The following is a 21,156-nucleotide window of genomic DNA, read 5'->3' on the forward strand; positions in this document are numbered from 1 at the left end:
AAAAAAAAAAAAAAAAATTTCTAAATTTTTATGTTCCCTAGCCCTCTACCTCTTGTTATTGATGCTTGGGATGAAGAAACAAACAAGATAATACCCAGCCAAGTGCAGTGGCTCACACCTGTAATCCCAGCACTTTGGGAGGCTGAGGCAGAAGGATTGCTTGAGCCCAGGAGCTCAAGATCAGCCTGCACAACACAAAAACTTGCCGGGCATGGTGGTGTACGCCTGTAGTCCCAGCTACTAGGGAGGCTAAGGTGGGAAGATCATTTGAGCCCAGGAAGCTGAGGCTGCAGTGAGCCAAAATCATGTCACCGCACTCCAGGCTGGGCAACACAGAGAGACCCTGTCTCAAAACAACAACAACAACAAAAGAGACAGTAACCTATATTTGAACAAACACAAAAACATAAAGATATATGTCAAAAACTTGGGAATATTAACATACAATAATACTGCATTTTTATCAACCCCAATATTCTTTTGAGATCAGTCATCCCAAACTCTCATCCAAGAAATCTTTGGGGGGCCTTTTTAAGAACTGGCTATTTGGGCAATATTTGAAGACTTCAGAAACACACACAGCATATGTACATATATATAACTTAAGACCTTCAATGGTGAGGTTCACAATAAGATTTGCAATTTTAGGGCCAGGAAATAACATGAGGCCTGAGCCTAATGCAAATCTGAAAGCCAGGGGGAGTGGCTCATGCTGTAATCCAAGCACTTTGGGAGGCCGAGGCAGGTGGATCACTTGAGTCCAGGAGTTCAACACCAGCCTGGGCAACATTGTAAAACCCCATCTCTACTAAAAATACAAAAATTAGCTGGGCGTGTTAATGCCTATAGTCCTAGCTACTTGGGGGTGCTGAGGTGGGAGGATCACTTGAGCCTGGGAAGTTGGGGCTGCAGTGAGATGAGATCGCATCACTGTACTCCAGCCTTGGCAACAGAGTGAGATCCTGTCTAAAAAAGAAAAAGGACAATCTAAGAGCAAACTGGATTCACCTTTATAAAATCACAGACGATGACTCAGATGGTCCTCAACTCCTTTCTTTATCTCTAAATAGGATCACACAGAAATGTGAGAACCTAGCTTAGAATTAAAACCTATACAATACCTGACATTTCTTATTAATTTATTATTATTATTAATATTGTAAGTGAGGAAGAATGATAGAATTTGGTGATAGCATGAAAAATGATCTCTTTGTATAATGTTATTCCTGGTGCCTGGAGAAAACTTTAGCATTGATTTAATACTTCCTTATGTCTGCTGAAAGCCCCACTTTAATCTCTGGGATTTTCAAAAGGAATATTTTTGTAAAAGAAACCATACTCACCCAGAAATGTGCAAGTATATTAACTTCAAAAGTCTTTTCAATCTGAGCATCTTGTGTAGCAAATAAATCTGATGTATAGACTACACCAGCATTATTTACTAAAATACTAACATCTCCAATTTCTGCCTTCACCTTCAAAAAATAAAATAAGAAAAGTAAATTAATTAAGAGGTATGAGGGTAAGTTTATACACAATGGCTTTTTTTTTTTTTTTTTTTAAAGACAGATTCCTGCTCTGTTGCCCAGGGTGCAGTATAGTGGCCAAAATCTTGGCTCACTGCAACCTCCACCTCCCGGGTTCAAGCAGTTCTCCTGCCTCAGTCTCCGGAATAGCAGGAACTGAAGATGCATGCCACCACGCCACACCTGGCTAATTTTTGTATTTTTAGTAGAGATTGGATTTCATCGTGTTGGCTAGGCTAGTCTCGAACTCCTGATCTCAAGTGATCTGCCCACCTCAGCCTCCCAAAGTGCTGGGATAACAGGCATGAGTCACCATTCCCGGTCTTGTATGCAATGACAATTAAAGGAGTATGTATTTTTCTGCTAGATCTGGATAAAAGTGATTTTGTAATCCATGTGTCAACAGGGGAAAAAATTGTTTTTATTTTACGCACTTATGTCCAAAATAGATATATCTTCAAGTGTATCAGGTGGAAATTTTCTTTTGCAATTTAGTCTCTTGACTTTGTTCTGTTGACTATAGCTCAAGAGGCATTTGGCTAAGTAGCATTTTTTTTAAAACATTACTTCAAAAGGTAAGCAAAAAAAGTTAAATTAGGCCGGGTGTGGTGGCTCACGCCTGTAATCCCAGCACTTTGGGAGGCTGAGGCAGGTGGATCACCTGAGGTCGGGAGTTCGAGACCAGCATGACCAACATGGAGAAATCCTGTCTCTACTAAAAGTACAAAATTAGCTGGGCATGGTGGCAGGCACCTATAATCCCAGCTACTCGGGAGGCTGAGGCAGGAGAATCACTTGAACCCGAGAGGCAGAAGTTGTGGTGAGCTGAGATAGCGCCATTGCACTCTGGCCTGGGCAACAAGAGCAAAACTCTGTTTCAAAAACTAAAAGTTAAGTGAATGTGGCAAAATCAGGGACTACTATGAAGAACTGTGGAAAACTGATTACACTATTAGGCTGGCCACATTTTCTATTTCTTTATTTCTATTTATTTTCTGTGCTATTGTTCAATCGCTCTCCATTAGGTGGCAGTAGGCCTAAGGGTGAAGAGTGGTTTTCTTGGACCTTGAGTTTTGGCTCTGCCACTCACTATCTGTTGGACCTTGACCAAGTTACCTAACCTCTTAAAACTTCAATTCTTCCTCTGTAAAATAGAGATACTAATACAAGTTCCTTGTGAGTCATTGTGGCAACAAATGATATAATGCATGTAAAGGAGTTAACACTGTATCTAATACACACAGCAAACTGCTATTACTATCATCATCATTTTAAAATCATTTATACTTGTCTACAAGTAACGCGATTTAAGGTTCGCTTCTTGACCTGCTCAGGTGTCTATGAGGGCACTTAATATAGAAATATTGGCCAACTGAGGTGGCTCACGCCTCTAATCCCAGCATTCGGGAGGCCGAGGCAGGCATTTGAGGTCAGGAATTGGAGACCAGCCTGAAACACATGGTGAAACCCTATCTCTACTAAAAATACAAAAATTAGCTGGGCATGGTGGTGCACGCCTGTAATCCCAGCTACTCAAGAGGCTGAGGCAGGAGAATCGCTTGAACCCAGGAGGTGGAGGTTGCAGTGAGCCGAGATTGTGCCACTGCACTCCAGCCTGGGTGACAGAGCGAGATTTCGTCTCAAAAAAAAAAAAAAAAAAAACCCAAAAAACAAAACAAAACAACAAAATATAGAAATATAAATGAGGTAAATAATATAAAAATACATAAGTGTGTTTTTCTAGTATATATGCGTGGTATGTGTGTTTTCTCTTGAAAATTCTATTTTGGTATTGATCCAGAAGAAAGAGCATTTGAGAAATTAAAATGGTTATGTGGAAGGGCTTATGTAAACCCTTATGGCCAGATTTCAAAGGTTGTTGCAGCTATCATTGGTGAAATGATTTCAGTTGAGAAAATATAAACAAAAGAACAAGGCTAGCTGCTAAGAGCAATAGAAGGCATCCACTGGATTGTAAAGACTATTTGTAAAGACTATTTGTAGGCTGGGCATGGTGCCTCACATCTATATTCAGTCAGAATTTAATTTCATCAGATTATATTTACATTAGTGAAGTGTCAAGCTAAGTTTTTTGAGCCCTGATCAACACCATTTATACCTATATATTATTTTATATTATCAAAGGATTTTCCCAGACACTCTTGACCCTTTCTTCATCATTGCCTATTATCTCCCCAGGATATGAATGTCTGTTTTGTATTTCTTTTTTTTTTTGTATTAATTTTGTTTTTAAATTTTTGTGGGTACGTAGTAGTGTATATATTCAGGGTTACATGAGACATTTTGATACAGGCATGCAGTACATAATTATCACATCAGGGTAAATCAGGTATCCATCCCCTCAAGCATTTATCCTTTGCGTTACAAACAATACAATTATACTCTTTTAGTTATTTTAAAATGTACAATTAAATTATTATTAATTTTTTTTACTAACAAAAGATTCTTTATGGCTGCTCCTTGCAGAGCAGGGCTAACTCACAGGCAGTGCAACCAGAGTAGCCTATTTGTTCTATTTTTTGGTATCCATTAACCATCACTACTTCTTCCCTATACCATCTCTACCCTTCCCAGCCTCTGGTAAGCATCCTTCTACTCTCTATCTCCAAGGGTTCAATTATTTTAATTTTTAGCTATCCCAAATAAGAGAGAACATGTTTTGTGTGTATATATATGTATGTGTGTGTGTATATATATATGTGTGTGTGTGTGTGTATATATATATATATATATTTTTTTTTTTTTTTTTTTGAGATCTTGCTCTGTCATCCAGGCTGGAGTGCAGTGGTGCGATCTCAGCTCACTACAACCTCCGTCCCCCAGGTTTAAGTGATTCTCCCACTTCAACCTCCAAAGTAGCTGGGATTACAGGCACCTGCCATCATGCCCAGCTAATTTTTGTATTTTTATAGAGACAGGGTTTCATCATGTTGGCCAGGTTGGTCTTGGACTCCTGACTTCAGTTGACCTGCCCTCCTTGGCCTCCCAAAGCGCTGGGATTTGTATATTTCTTAATAATGAAAGCAAGCTGAGAATTTAATTCTTTTGGTGGCATAAAAATGTTCTGATAGGCCAGGCGCAGTGGCTCATGCCTGTAATCCCAGCACTTTGGGAGGCCAAGGTGGGTGGATCACCTGAGGTCAGAAGTTCCAGACCAGCCTGGCGGTAAAACCCCCTCTCTACTAAAAATACAAAAATTAGCCATGCGTTGTGGCAGGCGCCTGTAATCTCAGCTACTCAAGAGGCTGAGGCAGGAGAACTGCTTGAACCCAGGAGGAGGAGGTTGCAGTGAGCCAAGATTATACCACTACACTCCAGCCTGGGCAAGAGAGCAAGACTGTCTCCAAAAGAAAAAAAGTTCTGATACTAAAATGGCCACATCAAAATAGCTACTTCAAAATACCTGAAAATGGGCCAGGTACAGTGGCTCACGCCTGTAATCCCAGCACTTTTGGAGGCCAAGGCGGGTGGATCACAAGGTCAGGAGATCAAGACCATCCTGGTTAACACGGTGAAATCCCATCTCTACTAAAAATACAAAAAAATTAGCCAGGAATGGTGATGGGCGCCTGTAATCCCAGCTACTCGGGAGGCTGAGGCAGGAGAATGGGGTGAATCTGGGAGATGGAGCTTGCAGTGAGCTGAGATTGAGCCATTGCACTCCAGCCTGGGCAACAGAGCTAGAGCTAGACTCTGTCTAAAAAAAAAAAAAAAAAAAGAAAAAAAAGAAAAAGAACTCAGGCCAGGTGTGGTGGCTCATGCCTGTAATCCCAGCACTTTGGGAGGCCAGAGGGTGGATCACTTGAGGTCAGGAGTTCGAGACCAGACCAGCCTGGCCAACATAGTGAAACCCCATCTTTACAAAAATACAAAAATTAGCTGGGCACGATGGCATGTGCCTGTAATCACAGCTACTCGGGAGGCTGAGACAGGAGAATTTCTTGTGAACCCGCGAGGCGGAGCTTGAAGTGAGCTGGGATCACGCCACCGCACTCCAGCCTGGGCGACAGAGCGAGACTCCATTTCAAAAAAAAAAGAACTCAAATCTAAAATTCCATAAACAAAGAGGTTTTCACGTCTGGCTGAATCAGACTCTTTGTACTGCACTGAATTAGAATATCCAGGGGTAAGGTCCAGGAATGTGTATTTTAAAGAATCAGCCCAGGTAATTCTGATGACCTTGCTCCCATTAAGGTATTTAGTTAACAAGTACAAGTGAGAATGCGTTCAGAGTGAAACCCCATTATACATAGCACCTCTCAATTGTATCTAGAAGAGGCAAATAATGCTTTATAGAAATAGATCTGCTGGGAGCGTGGCTCATGCCTATAATCCCAGCACTTTGGGAGGCTGTGGTGGGTGGATCCCCTGAGCTCAGGAGTTCGAGATCAGCCTAGGCAACATGGTGAACCTCCGTTTTCTACCAAAAATACAAAATATTAGCTGGGCGTGGTGGCACACACCCGTGGTCCCCGCTACTTGGGAGGCTGAGGTGGGAGGATTGCTTGATTCTGGGAGGTGGAGGTTGCAATGAAACGAGATCATGCTACTGCCCTCCAACCTGGGTGACAAAGTGAGACCCCCATCTCAAAAAAAAAAAAAAAAAAGAAGAGAAAAGAAAAGAAATAGATCTATCTACACTAAAAAACTGATAAAGAATAGCTTTATTGTAACTTTCTAACTCAATTCTATGAATGGGCTTCAAAAGATCCTGTCAGCGATTCTGTGAGTGTCATCCAAGGATAGTTACCTATATGAGAATCATGGGTGAGGTGAAGGTGCATGGGATGCAGGGTGGATAGGGTGCATTTGAGGCCCTGCCCTCAAATTACTGAAAGAAAACCTCTGGAAGTGGAGCCCAAGAGTGTATATTTTTTTAACAACTCCCTGGAAAATTCCAGAACATACTAATATTTGAGAACTTCAGCTCTCAGTTCTAGTTTTGGGTTTGCTATGAGCTAGTTCTATAACCTTGGTCAAATAACATTTCTCAGTTACTTCAGCTATATCATGTACAGACTGGATCATTTCCAAAACACCTCCTAGCTCTAACATGATATGATTCTAACTAAACACAACATTTCACCTTCTTTGCAGAGCTGTAAATATCTTCTCGGTTGCTGCAGTCTACCACAAAGGTATAAACCTTGGCACCCAGTCCCTTGCATTTGGCAGCTGTTTCCTCCAGTCCATGCTAGAAAAAGCAACAAAGAGGGCAAGGTAATAATTGATATGAATATATTGTATCGACAGCTGAAAATAATTAAAAATAATTTTTAAAAAGTAGTGAGATTCTTTCCATTTGAATTGGGAAGATTGTAACAACACATTTTTGGCAGGTATACAGGCACATTTTGCTTTTAGTATTTTGACTAGCTTCTTTTATTTGGAACTGAATTTAAAGCAAGCTTCGTAAAAGAAGATAAAAATCTTAAAATACTAGTTTTTACATTTATGAACTTTAAATACTTTGTGAATGTCGGTATCTCTGTGTGTTCCATATCAGGTTTTTAAAAAAATATAAGATTAAGCTTTTTTCCATGTCATTAAAAACTATTCATGGATGTCGGTTTACTGGCTGCAAAATAAATAATGAGTTAACTACAGTTCATTAAACCATTCGTTCTTTTAGCATTTTAATGTGAAAGTCATATTCACTGAGCTTAGAAAAACCTTGACACAAAAATGAATGAGGTAGAGTCCTGACCCTGAGGAGTTCCCCTTGGGGTAGTAGAAAGAAACGTAAGTATCATAGTTAAGTGGGACCACATAATACTGTTATTGTTTTGATAAGAAAGGATTCAATATTGGCAGTTTCAACCTAATACATTGTGATGAGTATCACAGCAGAGTTCGATACAGGGAGTTATGGGAACACAGAGGGGCACACAATACAATTCTAGCAGTGATTTGCCATGCCCTTTCACTTACTTTCCTCAGGGTGAAAGGACACATCAGGCAGGGTGTGGGCAATGACAGAGAGGAGACTGGTCATGTGGAAACCACTAGCAGGATCATTGTTGTTGGATGGATCATAAAGTTCAAGGCCAGCAGAAGTTCAGATTAAGATCCCACATGTCATACATATTAAGATTTATCAAAAAGTGAATGGGGAACCACTGATTAAATTATAGAGTCAGGTTTATGTGTCATATTGATTATTCTGGCTGATGTATGGAGGCTGGATTTTAGGGGTCAACACTGGAGGAAGAAAAAAACTGAGAGGCAGTTACAGTGATTCAGGTAATAGATGACACAAACTTGAATTGTGGCACTAGTAGAAAAAATGTTTAGGAGGTAAAATCAGTAAGACTTGGTGAGTAGATGAGGAAGAATGGGGAGGAGACACATCCGACATCTTTGCTTTCTAGTTTTGGTAGCTGGCAAGATCACGCTGCCACATGTCAGACAGAGATGACAGCAAATTTGAGGAAAGGGGTGATGAGTCCAATTTGGGGCACTGATTTTGGGTCAACTTAAGTTTAGGATCATACCATTGGGTTTTGTTGTTGTTGTTGTTACCTTTGTTTGTTTGCCTTTGGCCAATTTTTGCCTTTTTTTTTTTTTAAGAGAATGTCTCAAAAGATATTTTGGATTAAGATCTAGTTTGTGCACTCTGCAGGCCAAGTATTAATTTGCCATTAAAATAATGGCAAAAACAGCAATTACTTTTGCATCAACCTAATAATTGTCAGCTAATGCACAAACGGGCAGATCCTAGGAGGACTCATACATTTATCCACAGAGAGGATGGTGAATCAGTGTACACATTTGTAAACAGCATGTTGCAGAAAGGCCAAGTCTGGACAGCTGTGGGGAGAATTAGTAGCTTGTATAGTGATCATAATAAAGTGAAACAAGTTCTTTTTCTGTTGCGGGAAGTCAGGGTCCCCGAATGGAGGGACCAGCTGGAGCTGCGGCAGAGGAACATAAATTGTGAAGATTTCATTTTAATATGAACATTTATCAGTTCCCAAATAATACTTCTGTAATTTCTTATGCCTGTAATCTCTTAATTCTGTTATCTTTGTAAGTTGAGGATGTACATCACCTCAGGACCACTGTAACAATTGTGTTAACTGTACAAATTAATTATAAAACATGTATGTTTGAACAATATGAAATCAGTGCACCCTGAAAAAGAACAGAATAACAGCGATTTTTAGGGAACAAGGGAAGACAATCATAAGGTCTGACTGCCTGCAGGGTCAGGCAAAAAGAGCCATATTTTTCTTCTTGCAGAGAGCCTATAAACAACGTGCAAGTAGGAGAGACATCACTAAATTCTTTTGCTAGCAAGGAATATTAACATTAATACCCTGGGAAAGGAATGTGTTCCTGGGGGAGGTCTATAAATGGCTGCTGTGGGAATGTCTGTCCTAGGTGGTTGAGATAAGGACTGAGATATGCCCTGGTCTCCTGCAGTACCCTCAGGCTTATTAGGATGGGGACAAACCACACCTTGGTAAATTTGTGGCCAGATGGATTCTCTGCTCTCAAACCGTGTTTTCTGTTGTTTAAGATGTTTATCAAGACAATACGTGCACTGCTGAACATAGATCCTTATCAGCAGTTCTGCTTTTTGCTCTTTGAAGCATGTGATCTTAGTACCTACTCCCTGTTCTTACAGCCCCTCCCCTTTTGAAACCCTTTTTTTTTTTTTTTTTTTGAGACGGAGTCTGGCTCTGTCGCCCAGGCTGGAATGCAGTGGCGTGATCTTGGCTCACTGCAAGCTCCGCCTCCCAGGTTCACGTCATTCTCCTGCCTCAGCCTCCCGAGTAGCTGGGACTACAGGTGCCCTTCACCACGCCTGGCTAATTTTTTGTATTTTTAGTAGAGACTGGGTTTCACCGTGTCTCGATCTCCTGACCTCGTGATCTGCCCACCTCAGCCTCCCAAAGTGCTGGGATTACAAGCGTGAGCCACTGCGCCCGGCCTGAAACTCTTAATAAAAACTTGCTGGTTTTGCAGCTCAGGTGGGCATCACGGTCCTACCAATATGTGGTCACCCCCGGTGGCCCAGCTGTAAAATTCTTCTCTTTACACAGTCTCTCTTTATTTCTCAGCCAGCCAACACTTATGGGAAATAGAAAGAAACTACGTTGAAATATTGGGGGCGGGTTCCCCCGATATCTGGCATGCCAACATGGTTTTCTTTTTCCTAAGCATGTGGGAACCCAATTCCCTTTGGTAGGTGTGGAGAAACATTCATCGGTCCAGTTCACAGAAATGCTTGTTCAGCTCCCTGACGATTGGTGAATTGTCTGTGTATTGTCTGGGGTAACTTTGGGTCACGTGCTGTCTAAACATTATGCTTATCTCTGCTATATTAAACTCTTGTTAAAACGGGGGGAGTGCGAGTGCCCATGGAAAATATGGTCACCCTATTCAGGGCAGTGAAGGAACACTGTCCTTGGTTTCCTGGAACTATGGGATTGTGTTGGTACAAAATTCTGGAAACTGGTCCCGACAGGAAATAATGTTCCCATCACTGGGGTGATTGGGCCTTGGTACGTGCTGTCCTAATGACATACCAATCCCGTGACCCCCTGCAGTTACCACAATTTTCTGAATCTGGTGACCCACTATCTCTTCTTCAGCTTTCCTGTCCCATTTGGCCTTCGTTATCTGCTCAGCCTCTCCCTTCGTCTACGCCTCCCCCACCTGACAATGTTAAGAATTCAATATGTAACTCTGGTGACTCTGGCTTAATATCACCCCCTGATGATCTTATTTCTTTTCATGAAGAGCTGGTACTTGTAGCTACCGCGGCCCCAACTTGGACAGCCCGGGACGATATCTATGCTAACTCTTCCCTCTCTAAACCTTTGCAGTCTTTGCCTCCAGAGCCATCTAATGGCTCTGGGACCAAACTACAATTTACCTGTAATTCTGCAGGCCCTCCCCCATCTACCTCAGCCCCTCACCCTCCTGTCATTTCAGTCCCTCAACCGGTCACTTTGCCACCCATTCAACCTTCTTCTCTGTACCCTTCTTCACGCATGGATGCCCTGCCACTCTGGCTGCACAGGATTGGGACAATAATCAGCAGTATACTTCTGCCTCTTCTGCTCCCCCAATGCCCCTTTCTCATGCTCTCATACTGGTCTGACCTCCTCAACCTCAGTTTCCCTTATCTACACATACTTTTCCTGTCACTTCTATGCTGACTCCGTCTCATGTGCCTGTTGTTGAAACTTCCATGCAATGCTCATTATGCCAAAACAAGAAACAAGTGGATTAGAGGTGTGGGATTATCCAGTCACGCTGGAACCTCCTAATGCTCAAGGGGTATAAGTGCATTGATATGTGCTGCTTAATTTTACCTTTTTAAAAGAATTCAAGGATGCTTGTACTCAGCATGATCCTACTTCTCCATATGTTAAAATGAATTTACACACTCTTTGTACTGAGGTCATTTTGCTTCCTTTAGACTGGGACCTTTTGGCAAAAGCTGTTCTAACTTCATCTCAGCATTTACAATTCTGTACCTGGTGGTCAGAGGAGGCCCGTCTGCAGGCTCAGCTAAATCGGGCTGATGGCATTCTAATTACTCAGGCTCAGCTCACAGGCTCTGATCATCGCTCTGACACTACTACCCAATTAGGCTTTGATGCTCTCACCAGGGAACAAGTAAAAAAAGGTATGTATGAGTGAGAGCTTTGGATAAATTATGTGCCCCAGGCCAAGTTCCTGTTTCTTTTACTACTGTTAAACACGGTCACAATGAATTATAATCTGATTTTTTGGCTAAATTACAAGATGCTGTTCAAAATTCTGTCTCTGATGAGCACACTCAAGGTATTCTCCTTCATATGTTAGCTTTTGAGAATGCGAACCATGAGTAAAATGGCCATGTGTTCCATCCAACGACAAAATTTACCTGATTATGAGGTGTTGCCTGCATATATTAAAGCTTGTGAAGGCTTTGGATTAGCGACTCACAAAGCTATTCTGTGGGCACGGGCCATGAAGGATGGCAATCAAACTGGCACGACTGATTCTTTTCTTGGAGCCTGCTTTAATTGTGGTGAATGAACTTGGTCATACTCAAAAAAACTGCACTGTTAAAAACTTAAAAGTGGCCAAGCCGGCTCAACAAACACGGCCAAATGCTCCTGCTACTGTTTGCCCTCGTTGTCGTGAAGGTAAACATAGCCCAAGAACTTGCCGCTCTAAGTCTGATATAGATGGAAACCCCTTGCCACAGAACCAGGGAAACGGGAAGCGGGGCCAGTCCCAGGCCCCAATATCAAATGGGACACCTCAGACTCAGACCAATGTTATGTTTCCGCTTTAAGGAGTCCCAACACAGCCCCCAGCACAAACAAATTTCCCTACAGCCAACCCAGATGGGTCCCAGCCTCTTCTTTTGTCTCAGTACAATGCTTGTCCACCTCCACAGTAGCGGGTGGGGCGGTCGATCTCTGTAGTTCCATTCCTCTAAATTTACTACCTAATTCTTTGCCTTTAATTCCCAGACCACTACCTGGTAACCCAGAACAATTATAACATGGGGAAGAGGGTATGCTTGTGTTTTGCCAGGAGATCATCAATCCCCTATCTGGGTGCCCACTAGAAGACTTAAACTTCATGTGAATACTGACAATGAAAACCACAAGGAAAAGATGTCCATGTCAGAGACCACCCTCATACCTGGTGAGATCTGTGCCGACTCCTCAAAAACTGGCACGCCAAATCAAAATGGGTCTGGTTCAATCCTCCCTAATGGCAACAGAGGTTCAATCCTCCCTAATGGCAACAGAGACCCCTCTAACTAATCTCACTTCTAGTTACCTTCCTTTTTCTCCTTACGAACCTAAAAATCTCACCATTTCTATTAGCCTGAAAACAACATCCCCTGGTTCTTCTCTTCCTCCTTCACCACTGGATCTTGCTTACAATAAGTTTTATTTAATAATTCTCCTCATTATACATTCTGTCTCACCAGTTTCCCCTCAAATTGATTTACCTGCTACACAAAATTATCCATATTGAGCTTATGTGTCTTTTCCTGCACTTATTCGATCTCTCACCTGGGTGGATGCTCCTGCAGAAGTCTATACTAATGATAGTGTGTGGATGCCTGGAGCTACAGATGACCATTGCCCTGCTCAGCCAGGAGAAGAAGGCACTGCATTCAATGTTACTATGGGTTATAAATACCCTCCTCTGTGCCTCGGACATGCACTTGGTTGTATCTATCTGGAAACTCAAGTCTGGGCTGCTTATCTTCTGGAGAGATTAGCCACAGGGGAATGGGGACATTTGGTCTCCAGCCTCTCACTTTCTCCTTTAAGACAAACGAAAAGGGGAGTAATACGAGATACCCCATACTTTCAATATAAACCTGTAGGAAAACCATGTTCTAAAAATTTTGAGGGTCCATCTAAAACTTTAATTTGGGAAGATCGCGTTAACTCACATGCAGTAGTATTAAAACATGACTCATATGGTTTGGTAATAGACTGGGCACCAAAGGGCTATTTGAAAAACAATTGCTCCTCTGGCGGAAGGGAATGCCTGGAGGCTACTTTTTTATTTCTTATTGGGAGGATGAGGATCATCATCCTACTTTGCATAGGAGGTTCAGCTCATTCTTTCCCTTAAAATGGGAAGAAAAGGGCATTACTCCCCCTCCCCCCGCATCCCTGAAGCCTCATATGATATTCCCCATACTGAGCCCAGAACACCTAGAACTTTGGAAATTGGCTATTGCCACATCCAGACTGGGAGTATGGGAAGGGGAAACTTTTCTGTCTATTGTCCCCACTACCGCCTCTCACATCCATGATTCTGAACCCCATGATAAATCCCCTTTGTACCCTCTTCCTCATTATGATGCCGATCATCCTTTACGGGACTCTGATTGGCATTATGATAATTCTTCTCGACCCAGGTATGACCCTCTGCCTCTTTGGCATCCCCGGGCACCTGGGATTGCTTCTTTACGGCAGAGAACATCAGGTGTTGCCACCACCGCTCCTCTCCCTCAGTATCAACGTAGATTCAAACCTTCTGCTCTGTTTACCTCCAGCCTGACTATTCCTGTACAGAGTTGTGTTAAGCCTTCTTACATGCTGTTAGTGGGAAATATCAAAATTGGACAAATAAACTGTCTAATGCATTAATTGTCATTTATACACTTTCGTTAACTCCCGTTTTGACTCCAGGAAAAGTGTAATGTTGGTTCGAGCTTGAGAAGGAATCTGGATACTGATAACTCTACCCAGACCTTGGGATTCTTCCCCTTCGGTACATTTAATTAATGAAGTGTTACAACGAATTCTCAAAAGATCTAAGAGATTTGTTTTCACTTTAATCGCTGTGATCACGGGCCTAATTACAGTCACTGCACTGGCCACCACTCCCGGAGTGGCGTTACATCAACCTATTCAAACGGCTCATTTTGTTAATGATTGGCAAGCCAATTCCACCGAAATGTGGAATTCTCAACAGGGCATTGATCAAAAATTAGCTAATTTTGATATGTGATGTCACTCCTGGTGGCCCAGCTGTAAAATTCCTCTCTTTATACTGTCTCTCTTTATTTCTCAGCTGGCCCACACTTATGGAAAATAGAAAGAACCTACATTGAAATATTGGGAGTGGGTTCCCCCGATATTTTTCTTTTACTGAAATCTCCCTCACAAACTGTAGTATACTCTCATGAGGAACGCTTATTCCTCAAGGGACATCAACATCTCAGGTAAACTTTATTTTGCTCTTCTATACTTTACCAGCAGCTTTTGGCATCTCTTTTTACAAGTACATTTTATTAATGTTGTATACACATATGATAGAATATTATTCAGTCTTAAAATGGAATGAATTTCTGATACATGCTACATGTCAACCTTGAGAACATTATGGCAAATGAAATAAGCCAGACACAAATACCATATGAGTGTACTTACATGAAGTACCCAGAGTATCATATTCATAGAGACAGAAAATAGAATGATTGTTGCCAGGCCCTGGGGAGAGAGAGGGCTGGGGAGATACATCATTTTGATGAATAGAGTTTCAGCTTGGGAAGAGACAAAAAATTTCTGGAGAGAAATAGAAGAGATCACTGCATAATGAGGTAAATGTACTTAAGGCCACTAAACTGTACACTCATAAATGGTTAAAATGGTGTGTTATGTCATATATTTTACCACATTTTAAAAAGTTTTTTAAAAGTATATTGTACTGGCCAGGCACAGTGGCTTACACCTGTAATCCCAGCACTTTGGGAGGCTGAGGCGAGCAAATCACAAGGTCGGGAGTTTGGGAACAGCCTGGCCAATACAGTGAAATCCTGCCTCTACTAAAAATATAAAAAATTAGCTGGGTGTGGTGGTGGGCACCTGTAATCCTAGCTACTTGGGAGGCTGAGGCCGGAGAATCGCTTGCACCGGGGAGGCAGAGGTTGCAACAAGCCGAGATTTTACCACTGTCCTCCAGCCTGGGCAATAGTGCAAGACTCCATCTCAAAAAAAAAAAAAAAGTATATTATATTGATTGGGTCTTCTCTTTTTTGAACAAATATATTTCCCTACATGAACAAATTTTAAAATAAAAATTTATATCCCATTTATTCTGTTTTCGGAGATTTGCTTATTACTGATTGGCTTTCTGTAACCACCAAGTGACTAACCACCACTCCACTATGTGGAGGCAAAGATACCCTTCTTTCACATCTGCTGTCTCACTTTTGCCCTGTTTACTTGGTCTTCCTCATTTAGGTTGGTCTGCTTTCCACACCTTCTGAATTGTGCAACTTTTTTTTTTTTTTTTTTTTTTTTTCTGAGATGGAGTCTCGCTCTGTTACCCAGCCTGGAGTGCAGTCATGCGATCTCAGCTCACTGCAGCCTCTGCCTCCCCGGTTCAAGTGATTCTCCTGCCTCAGCCTCCCTAGTAGCTGGGATTACAGGCATGCGCCACCATACTTGTCTAATTTTTATATTCTTAGGAGAAATGGGGTTTTACCATGTTGCCCAGGCTGGTCTTGAACTCCTGGCCTCAAGTGATCCACCCATCTCGGCCTCCCAAAGTGCTGGGATTACAAGTGTGAGCCACCGTGCTTTGCCAGTGCAACAAATTTAAGTTCTGAATTCCTCCAGAAAAAATTCTGGAAAATGCCCTGTAGATAGTTAGTAAGAAATAAAAAATAAGCAGATCTTCAGGAAAAAATGAATTCTTCCTTTAAAATGTTTTGCAGCACAGTACAATTGCTCATAACTCTTCAAGATTTCCCTTGGATTTTCAAATATGTTTGTCTATTGCTACAACTAAGACCTTTACACCCATTTTCTTGATTACTAAAAATTTTTAAATTCCTCCCATTAATTTTTCAGTTATTCATTAATTCAGTTTTTCATTCAATAAATAGTCTTTGAGCATACACTATATGCATACCACTTACTGTAAATTTTTCTTTCCAAACTGGTATTTTAGGAGAAAGAGTCTTTCTGTTGCCCAGGTTGAGTGCAGTGGCTATTCACAGGCCTCATCCCACTACTGAACAGCACCGGAGCTCTGATCTGTTCCTTTTCCAACCTGGGTGGGTTCACCCCTCCTTAGACAACTTGATCTCCTTCATGCCCACTGCTAGGAGGTTACCATATTGATTGTGAACTTATGCGGACATGCAGAGCGCACCACAGTCCAGAACTCCTGGCCTCAAGCAATCCTGCTGCTTCAGCCTCCTGAGTAGCTGGGGCTACCGGAGCATGCCACCATGCCTGGCTACAAACTATTCTAACCAGACATGGGAATGAGAATAGTCAAGAAGTGATAGATTATCATAAAGCAGAATGAATAATTCCCAGTATCAGTCTCAGTGGAACAACAAAGCTGACACCACCATTAATTCTTCCCTAAATTAACATTTGGTACATGTGGACATTGCTATCCTCATTACATGGACTAATCTAAGGGATTGTCTTTGTACTCTAGGTGAAAGGGCCCTCCGTTTGACCCCTCCCTGCCCTTCCAGCTAGATCTCATAACAGTCAAACACCACTCCACTTTCTTCCTCATTCTCCAGGTATTCACCAGCCCAAGAGCTTCACATCTCCAGTTTCTGCTACCTGGACTGCTCCAAACTCCCACCCTGTCCTTCCCCAGTCAGGTTTAGTGGTTCTTAGATTTCTATAATTTCAAATCTATAAAACGGCAAGAAAAATAGAGTAAGGTGTGTATACTGAACTAAGATTGCCAAACTTTTGGCCAAATAAGGACCCTCAGAACTAACAAAATGACCCTCATATGTTATCATTGTAATTTCATTAACAAATACATATTTTACCCACAAAAAAGTAGGAAGGATATAATCTCAAAATAAAAGATAGATTATTTAAATTAAACTAATTTAACTTCATAAAAACTCACTACATTGTCCTCAATTTTTCTGACCATTACTCCCAATTTCTGCTGCTCCCAACCTGGTCCAACAGTCCCCATAATGTCATCTCATGCCTGGATTATCACAGTAGTCTCTTACTTTACTTGCTCCTTCCATCTTTTCTCCTCTTACATCTCTTCTAAGCCCAGCAGCCGGAGGATCCTCTTCAATAGGAATTACCCTCAAAACCCTTCATTGACTCCCCAGAGTAAAAAGCCAAAGTACAGGAAATTTTATCATCTGCAACTCCAGCCCCCTAAATCTCTAGACCAGTACTGTCTCATAGAAATATAATGCAAGCCACGTACATAATTTCAATCTTTCCAGTAGTCACATAAAAAAAAAAAAATCTAGTGGTATATTTTATTTAATCCAATATATCTAAGTAATTATCATTTCAACATGTAATGGATATAAAAATTCTTAACACAAAATTCTACATTCTTTTCTTCATACTAAGTCTGCAAAATCCAGTGTGTATTTCCACCCACAGTCCATCTCAATTCAGACTGGCCACATTTTCAAAGGCTCAAGAGCCACAAGAGGTTAGCGGTTACTACTTACCATGTGTTGCACAGAGTAGATCTAGACCTTTCTTGTGCTTCTCTCCCTTCCCTCAGTCTATGCCAGGCTTTGTATTTGCTGATCCTTCCCTGCAGGACTCACTGTGCTCTCAGCTTCTTCTGATGTTGACTCAATTATCTCCATTTCAGTGGGGGCCTTTCCGGCCACCTCTGCAAAGTCAACACTCCCCTCCTACCCTCCCCACCATATACAGTCTTTAATCTGCTTTCACCTTTTATTTTTTTCTTTATGCTTAACACCATCTAACAATTAAACATTTTATTATACAGTGTGGCATACTGCCGCTAGCTCATGAGGCTCATGTCTTCCTCAGTGCTATATCCTCAGTTCTGCATTAGAACAGTGCCTAACAGATAATAGATGCTCAATAAACATTTGTTGGATAAATACATGTCACTGAAGATCAGAGAAAATTTTGTACAAACTAGCACTGGACATTGGAAGTCATTAACCTAACTAACTCTTACATATATTTAAATTTTAGCTTAAACCACTACTTTGTCAAGGAATAGTAAGAACTAACACTCCAGTGTTTACCTTATACCAGCTACTGTGCTAAATGCTTTGTGTGCATTATCTCTTATCACACTTCCAGCCTTTTGAGGTAGGTATTGTTATTTTATCCATTTTGGAGAAAAGGAACTAAAGCTGTGGAAAAGTTGAGTTAAGTTACCCAATTAAAAAATAAGAACTCAGATGTGTCTGACTATATCACCATGCCAGATCTTGACCATGCTGGTCCAGGCTGGGCCTAGGTTGTATTTTTCATTGCACTTGTAATTACTTATTTTTTATTTATTTATTTTATTTTATTTTATTTATTTATTTATTTTTGAGACGCAGTTTCGCTCTTGTTGCCCAAGCTGGAGCACAATGGCGCAATCTTGGCTCACTGCAACCTCCGCCTCCCAAATTCAGGCAATTCTCCTGCCTCAGCCTCCTGAGTAGCTGGGATTACAAGCGCATGCCACCATGCTCAACTAACTTTTTGTATTTTTAGTAGAAATGGGGTTTCACCATGTCAGCCAGACTGGTCTCGAACTCATGACCTCAGGTGATCTGCCCGCCTCGGCCTCCAAAAGTGCTGGTATTAAAAGTGTGAGCCACCCCATCCAGCCTGCACTTGTAGTTACTTAATGTCCATTTTCCCTACTAGACTGAGGTCATGGAACCTTATTTTCTGTTTGTCACTCTGTCCCTAATGTCTAAGCAGTGGACAGTATTTGTTGATTGCTGTCTTAATCAGCCACTCACTGGGTTAACTCTCATTTAACTTCACATCCTTTGAATTATTATTTACAGCATTCCATGTCAACTAGTGTGTAATGGATAATGTTTCAGGCCATCAGGTATCTTATAGAAACCCCTTTGGTTCATCTACCAAAGGTCAAATAAAAGGTTAGAGTCTAGGTCCTCTTCCCTAAGCTACACCTAAACTTGTCCTGGATAAAAAATTACACTGAAAGTTTTTTTTCTATTTATTGTTTTTACTAAAAGATGCTTTCCCGCCACTCCTTCAGTATCACAGGTCAAACGTGAAAAAAAAAATGCTTTTTTTTTTTTTTTGAGACGGAGTCTCGCTCTGTCCCCCAGGCTGGAGTGCAGTGGCCCAATCTCGGCTCATTGCAAGCTCTGCTTCCCAGGATCACGCCATTCTCCCGCCTCAGCCTCCCGAGTAGCTGGGACTACAGGCGCCTGTCACCACGCCAGGCTAATTTTTTGTATTTTTAATAGAGACTGGGTTTCACTGTGTTAGCCAGGATGGTCTCGATCTCCTGATCTCGTGATGCGTCCTCCTCGGGCTTCCCAAAGTGCTGGGATTAGAGGCGTGAGCCAATAAAAAATGCTTTTTAAAAAAACTTGAGACAGGGTCTCACTCTGTCATCCAGGCTGGAGTGCAGTGGGGTGTTTACACTGCAGCCTCCACCTCCCAGGCTCAAGCAACCTCCCACCTCAGCCTCCCGGAAAATTACTCTTGGCAATAACTATGGCAATGTAGCATTGTTTTCTGTTGAGTATAATCTTTTAAACCACTTATCTCATTAACAGCAAGTAGGTTAGGACTTTCTCTTAATAGGTACAAGCTTCCTACTCTTTTAATATATAGCTAAAACGATTACTTTTTCCCTATGTTTAAAATAGAGGGATCAATGAAATCAGGTTCAGGAGAAAATTATGAGTTATCCTTAGGGCAAAAATGGGGATCAATTTACAACGGGGCAGTAACTGGGACTCTTATAACCTCTAGGTTTGTTTATCATGTGATCATACAACATATTAATTCATGCCCTCCCATCTGCAAAATGGCAATACTAATTTTTTTTTTCCTCCCTGCTTTACAGAGTTGCGGTAAAGGGTGGTTGCCAGCAAAATGCAGACATGTCCACAGATTAAAGGAACCAGAAAGTAAAACATAGTAAGCACTGTTACCTTATTTATATCCCAGAGAACCAGCTTGCTTTTAAGTTTAGCAAATTCATAGGCAGTCAGTCTCCCAATTCCATGCCCAGCTCCTGTAATTAGCACGATTTCGCCGGCGACTGATTTTCTCCTCTTAGGAATAAAAAGCTTCACGAAGGACTCTAGGCAGCAGACGATGAGTAAGGGGAGAAGCAGGAGGAGGTCCAGAAGGAATTTCATCCTTTTTGTTGCTGGGAGCGTTTGGTGTGTCTTTTCCGACCACTCTAAACTGCTTTTAGAGGGTTGCTCGATCTAACACCAGAAAGAGTAGGGGCGAGAGCAAGGAAGAGCTCCCCTATCAAAGAAAAACAACTCCGAAACCGTTCCTTCCGCTGGGCTGGGCTTTGTTGGTCTTTCGCAATTGGCTCGGGCTGCAGTGCTTGCTCGCTCAGAGATCTGGGAGGGACGAAGTCCAGACCCGAGCAAAGCTTCCTAGTTCTGCTTCGCGCAGCCCCCAAGCGATGTGTGGCCGCGACTATCTTTTACCCACTTTCTCCCGGTGTCGTGAGCCGGCAGTGGAGGGTTAGCTGCTCACTTGTTTTCCTAAACTGGATAAATTCCAAGGATAACCGACAGTATCCGCAAGCCAGATGCTTCTTTCAAAGTTGAAGGTTGCTTATCACTAGATAGGGGTGCCGCTGGGCGTGGCGGCTTTCGCCTGTAATCCTGGCACTTTGCGAAGCCCTGGAGGGAGAATCGCTTGAACCCCAGGAGTTCGAGATCAGCCCGAACAACATAGGGAGACCCCCTAGTCTCTTATTTTTTTATTTTTTTGGTAATTAGCCAGGAGTAGTGGCGCGTGCATATAGTTCCAGCTACTCGAGACTGAGGCACGAGAATAGCTTGAGCCCAGGAGGTCGAGGGTACAGTGCGCGAAGATAAGATCGTGCCGCTGCACTCCAACCTGGGTGAAAAGGCCAGACTTTGTCTTAAAAAAACAAAAACTAGATAGAGGATGCAAATGTAGATTCCTATCTTAAAGGATCTTGAAAAGACCAAGCGTTCTGCTTCCAGCTGAAAAATTACGCTACATCACATTTTAGTTTGAACTAAGCACGATTTCTGAAGACGGGAAATTTTGTCTGTTCAAGGACAGCTATAATAAAGCGCCTGGAAAAATTGTTACCGTATTAAAGGGATTGTTTCCACAAGAAAGAAGAGTATATTTGAATA

General features: G+C 41.9%; 1 protein-coding gene across 2 annotated transcripts in view; it reads right to left on the minus strand.

Annotated features, from left to right (window-relative positions):
• HSD17B11 (hydroxysteroid 17-beta dehydrogenase 11) overlaps positions 1 to 20,305 on the minus strand; it is a 69,302-nt gene extending 48,997 nt beyond the window's left edge. For both annotated transcript variants that reach the window (XM_045392640.2, XM_045392639.2), the window contains exons 1-3: positions 19,954 to 20,305; positions 6,634 to 6,741; positions 1,344 to 1,475 (exon numbers count right to left, since the gene is read on the minus strand). In XM_045392640.2, the coding sequence (XP_045248575.1) occupies positions 1,344 to 1,475; positions 6,634 to 6,741; positions 19,954 to 20,163 (450 nt within the window). In that variant the 5' untranslated portion in view covers positions 20,164 to 20,305. The remainder of the gene's footprint in view (positions 1 to 1,343; positions 1,476 to 6,633; positions 6,742 to 19,953) is intronic.
• Between the last annotated feature and the right edge of the window lie 851 nt (positions 20,306 to 21,156).

The sequence above is a fragment of the Macaca fascicularis genome, chromosome 5, assembly GCF_037993035.2.
Source record: "Macaca fascicularis isolate 582-1 chromosome 5, T2T-MFA8v1.1".
Classification (NCBI taxonomy): Eukaryota; Metazoa; Chordata; class Mammalia; order Primates; family Cercopithecidae; genus Macaca; species Macaca fascicularis.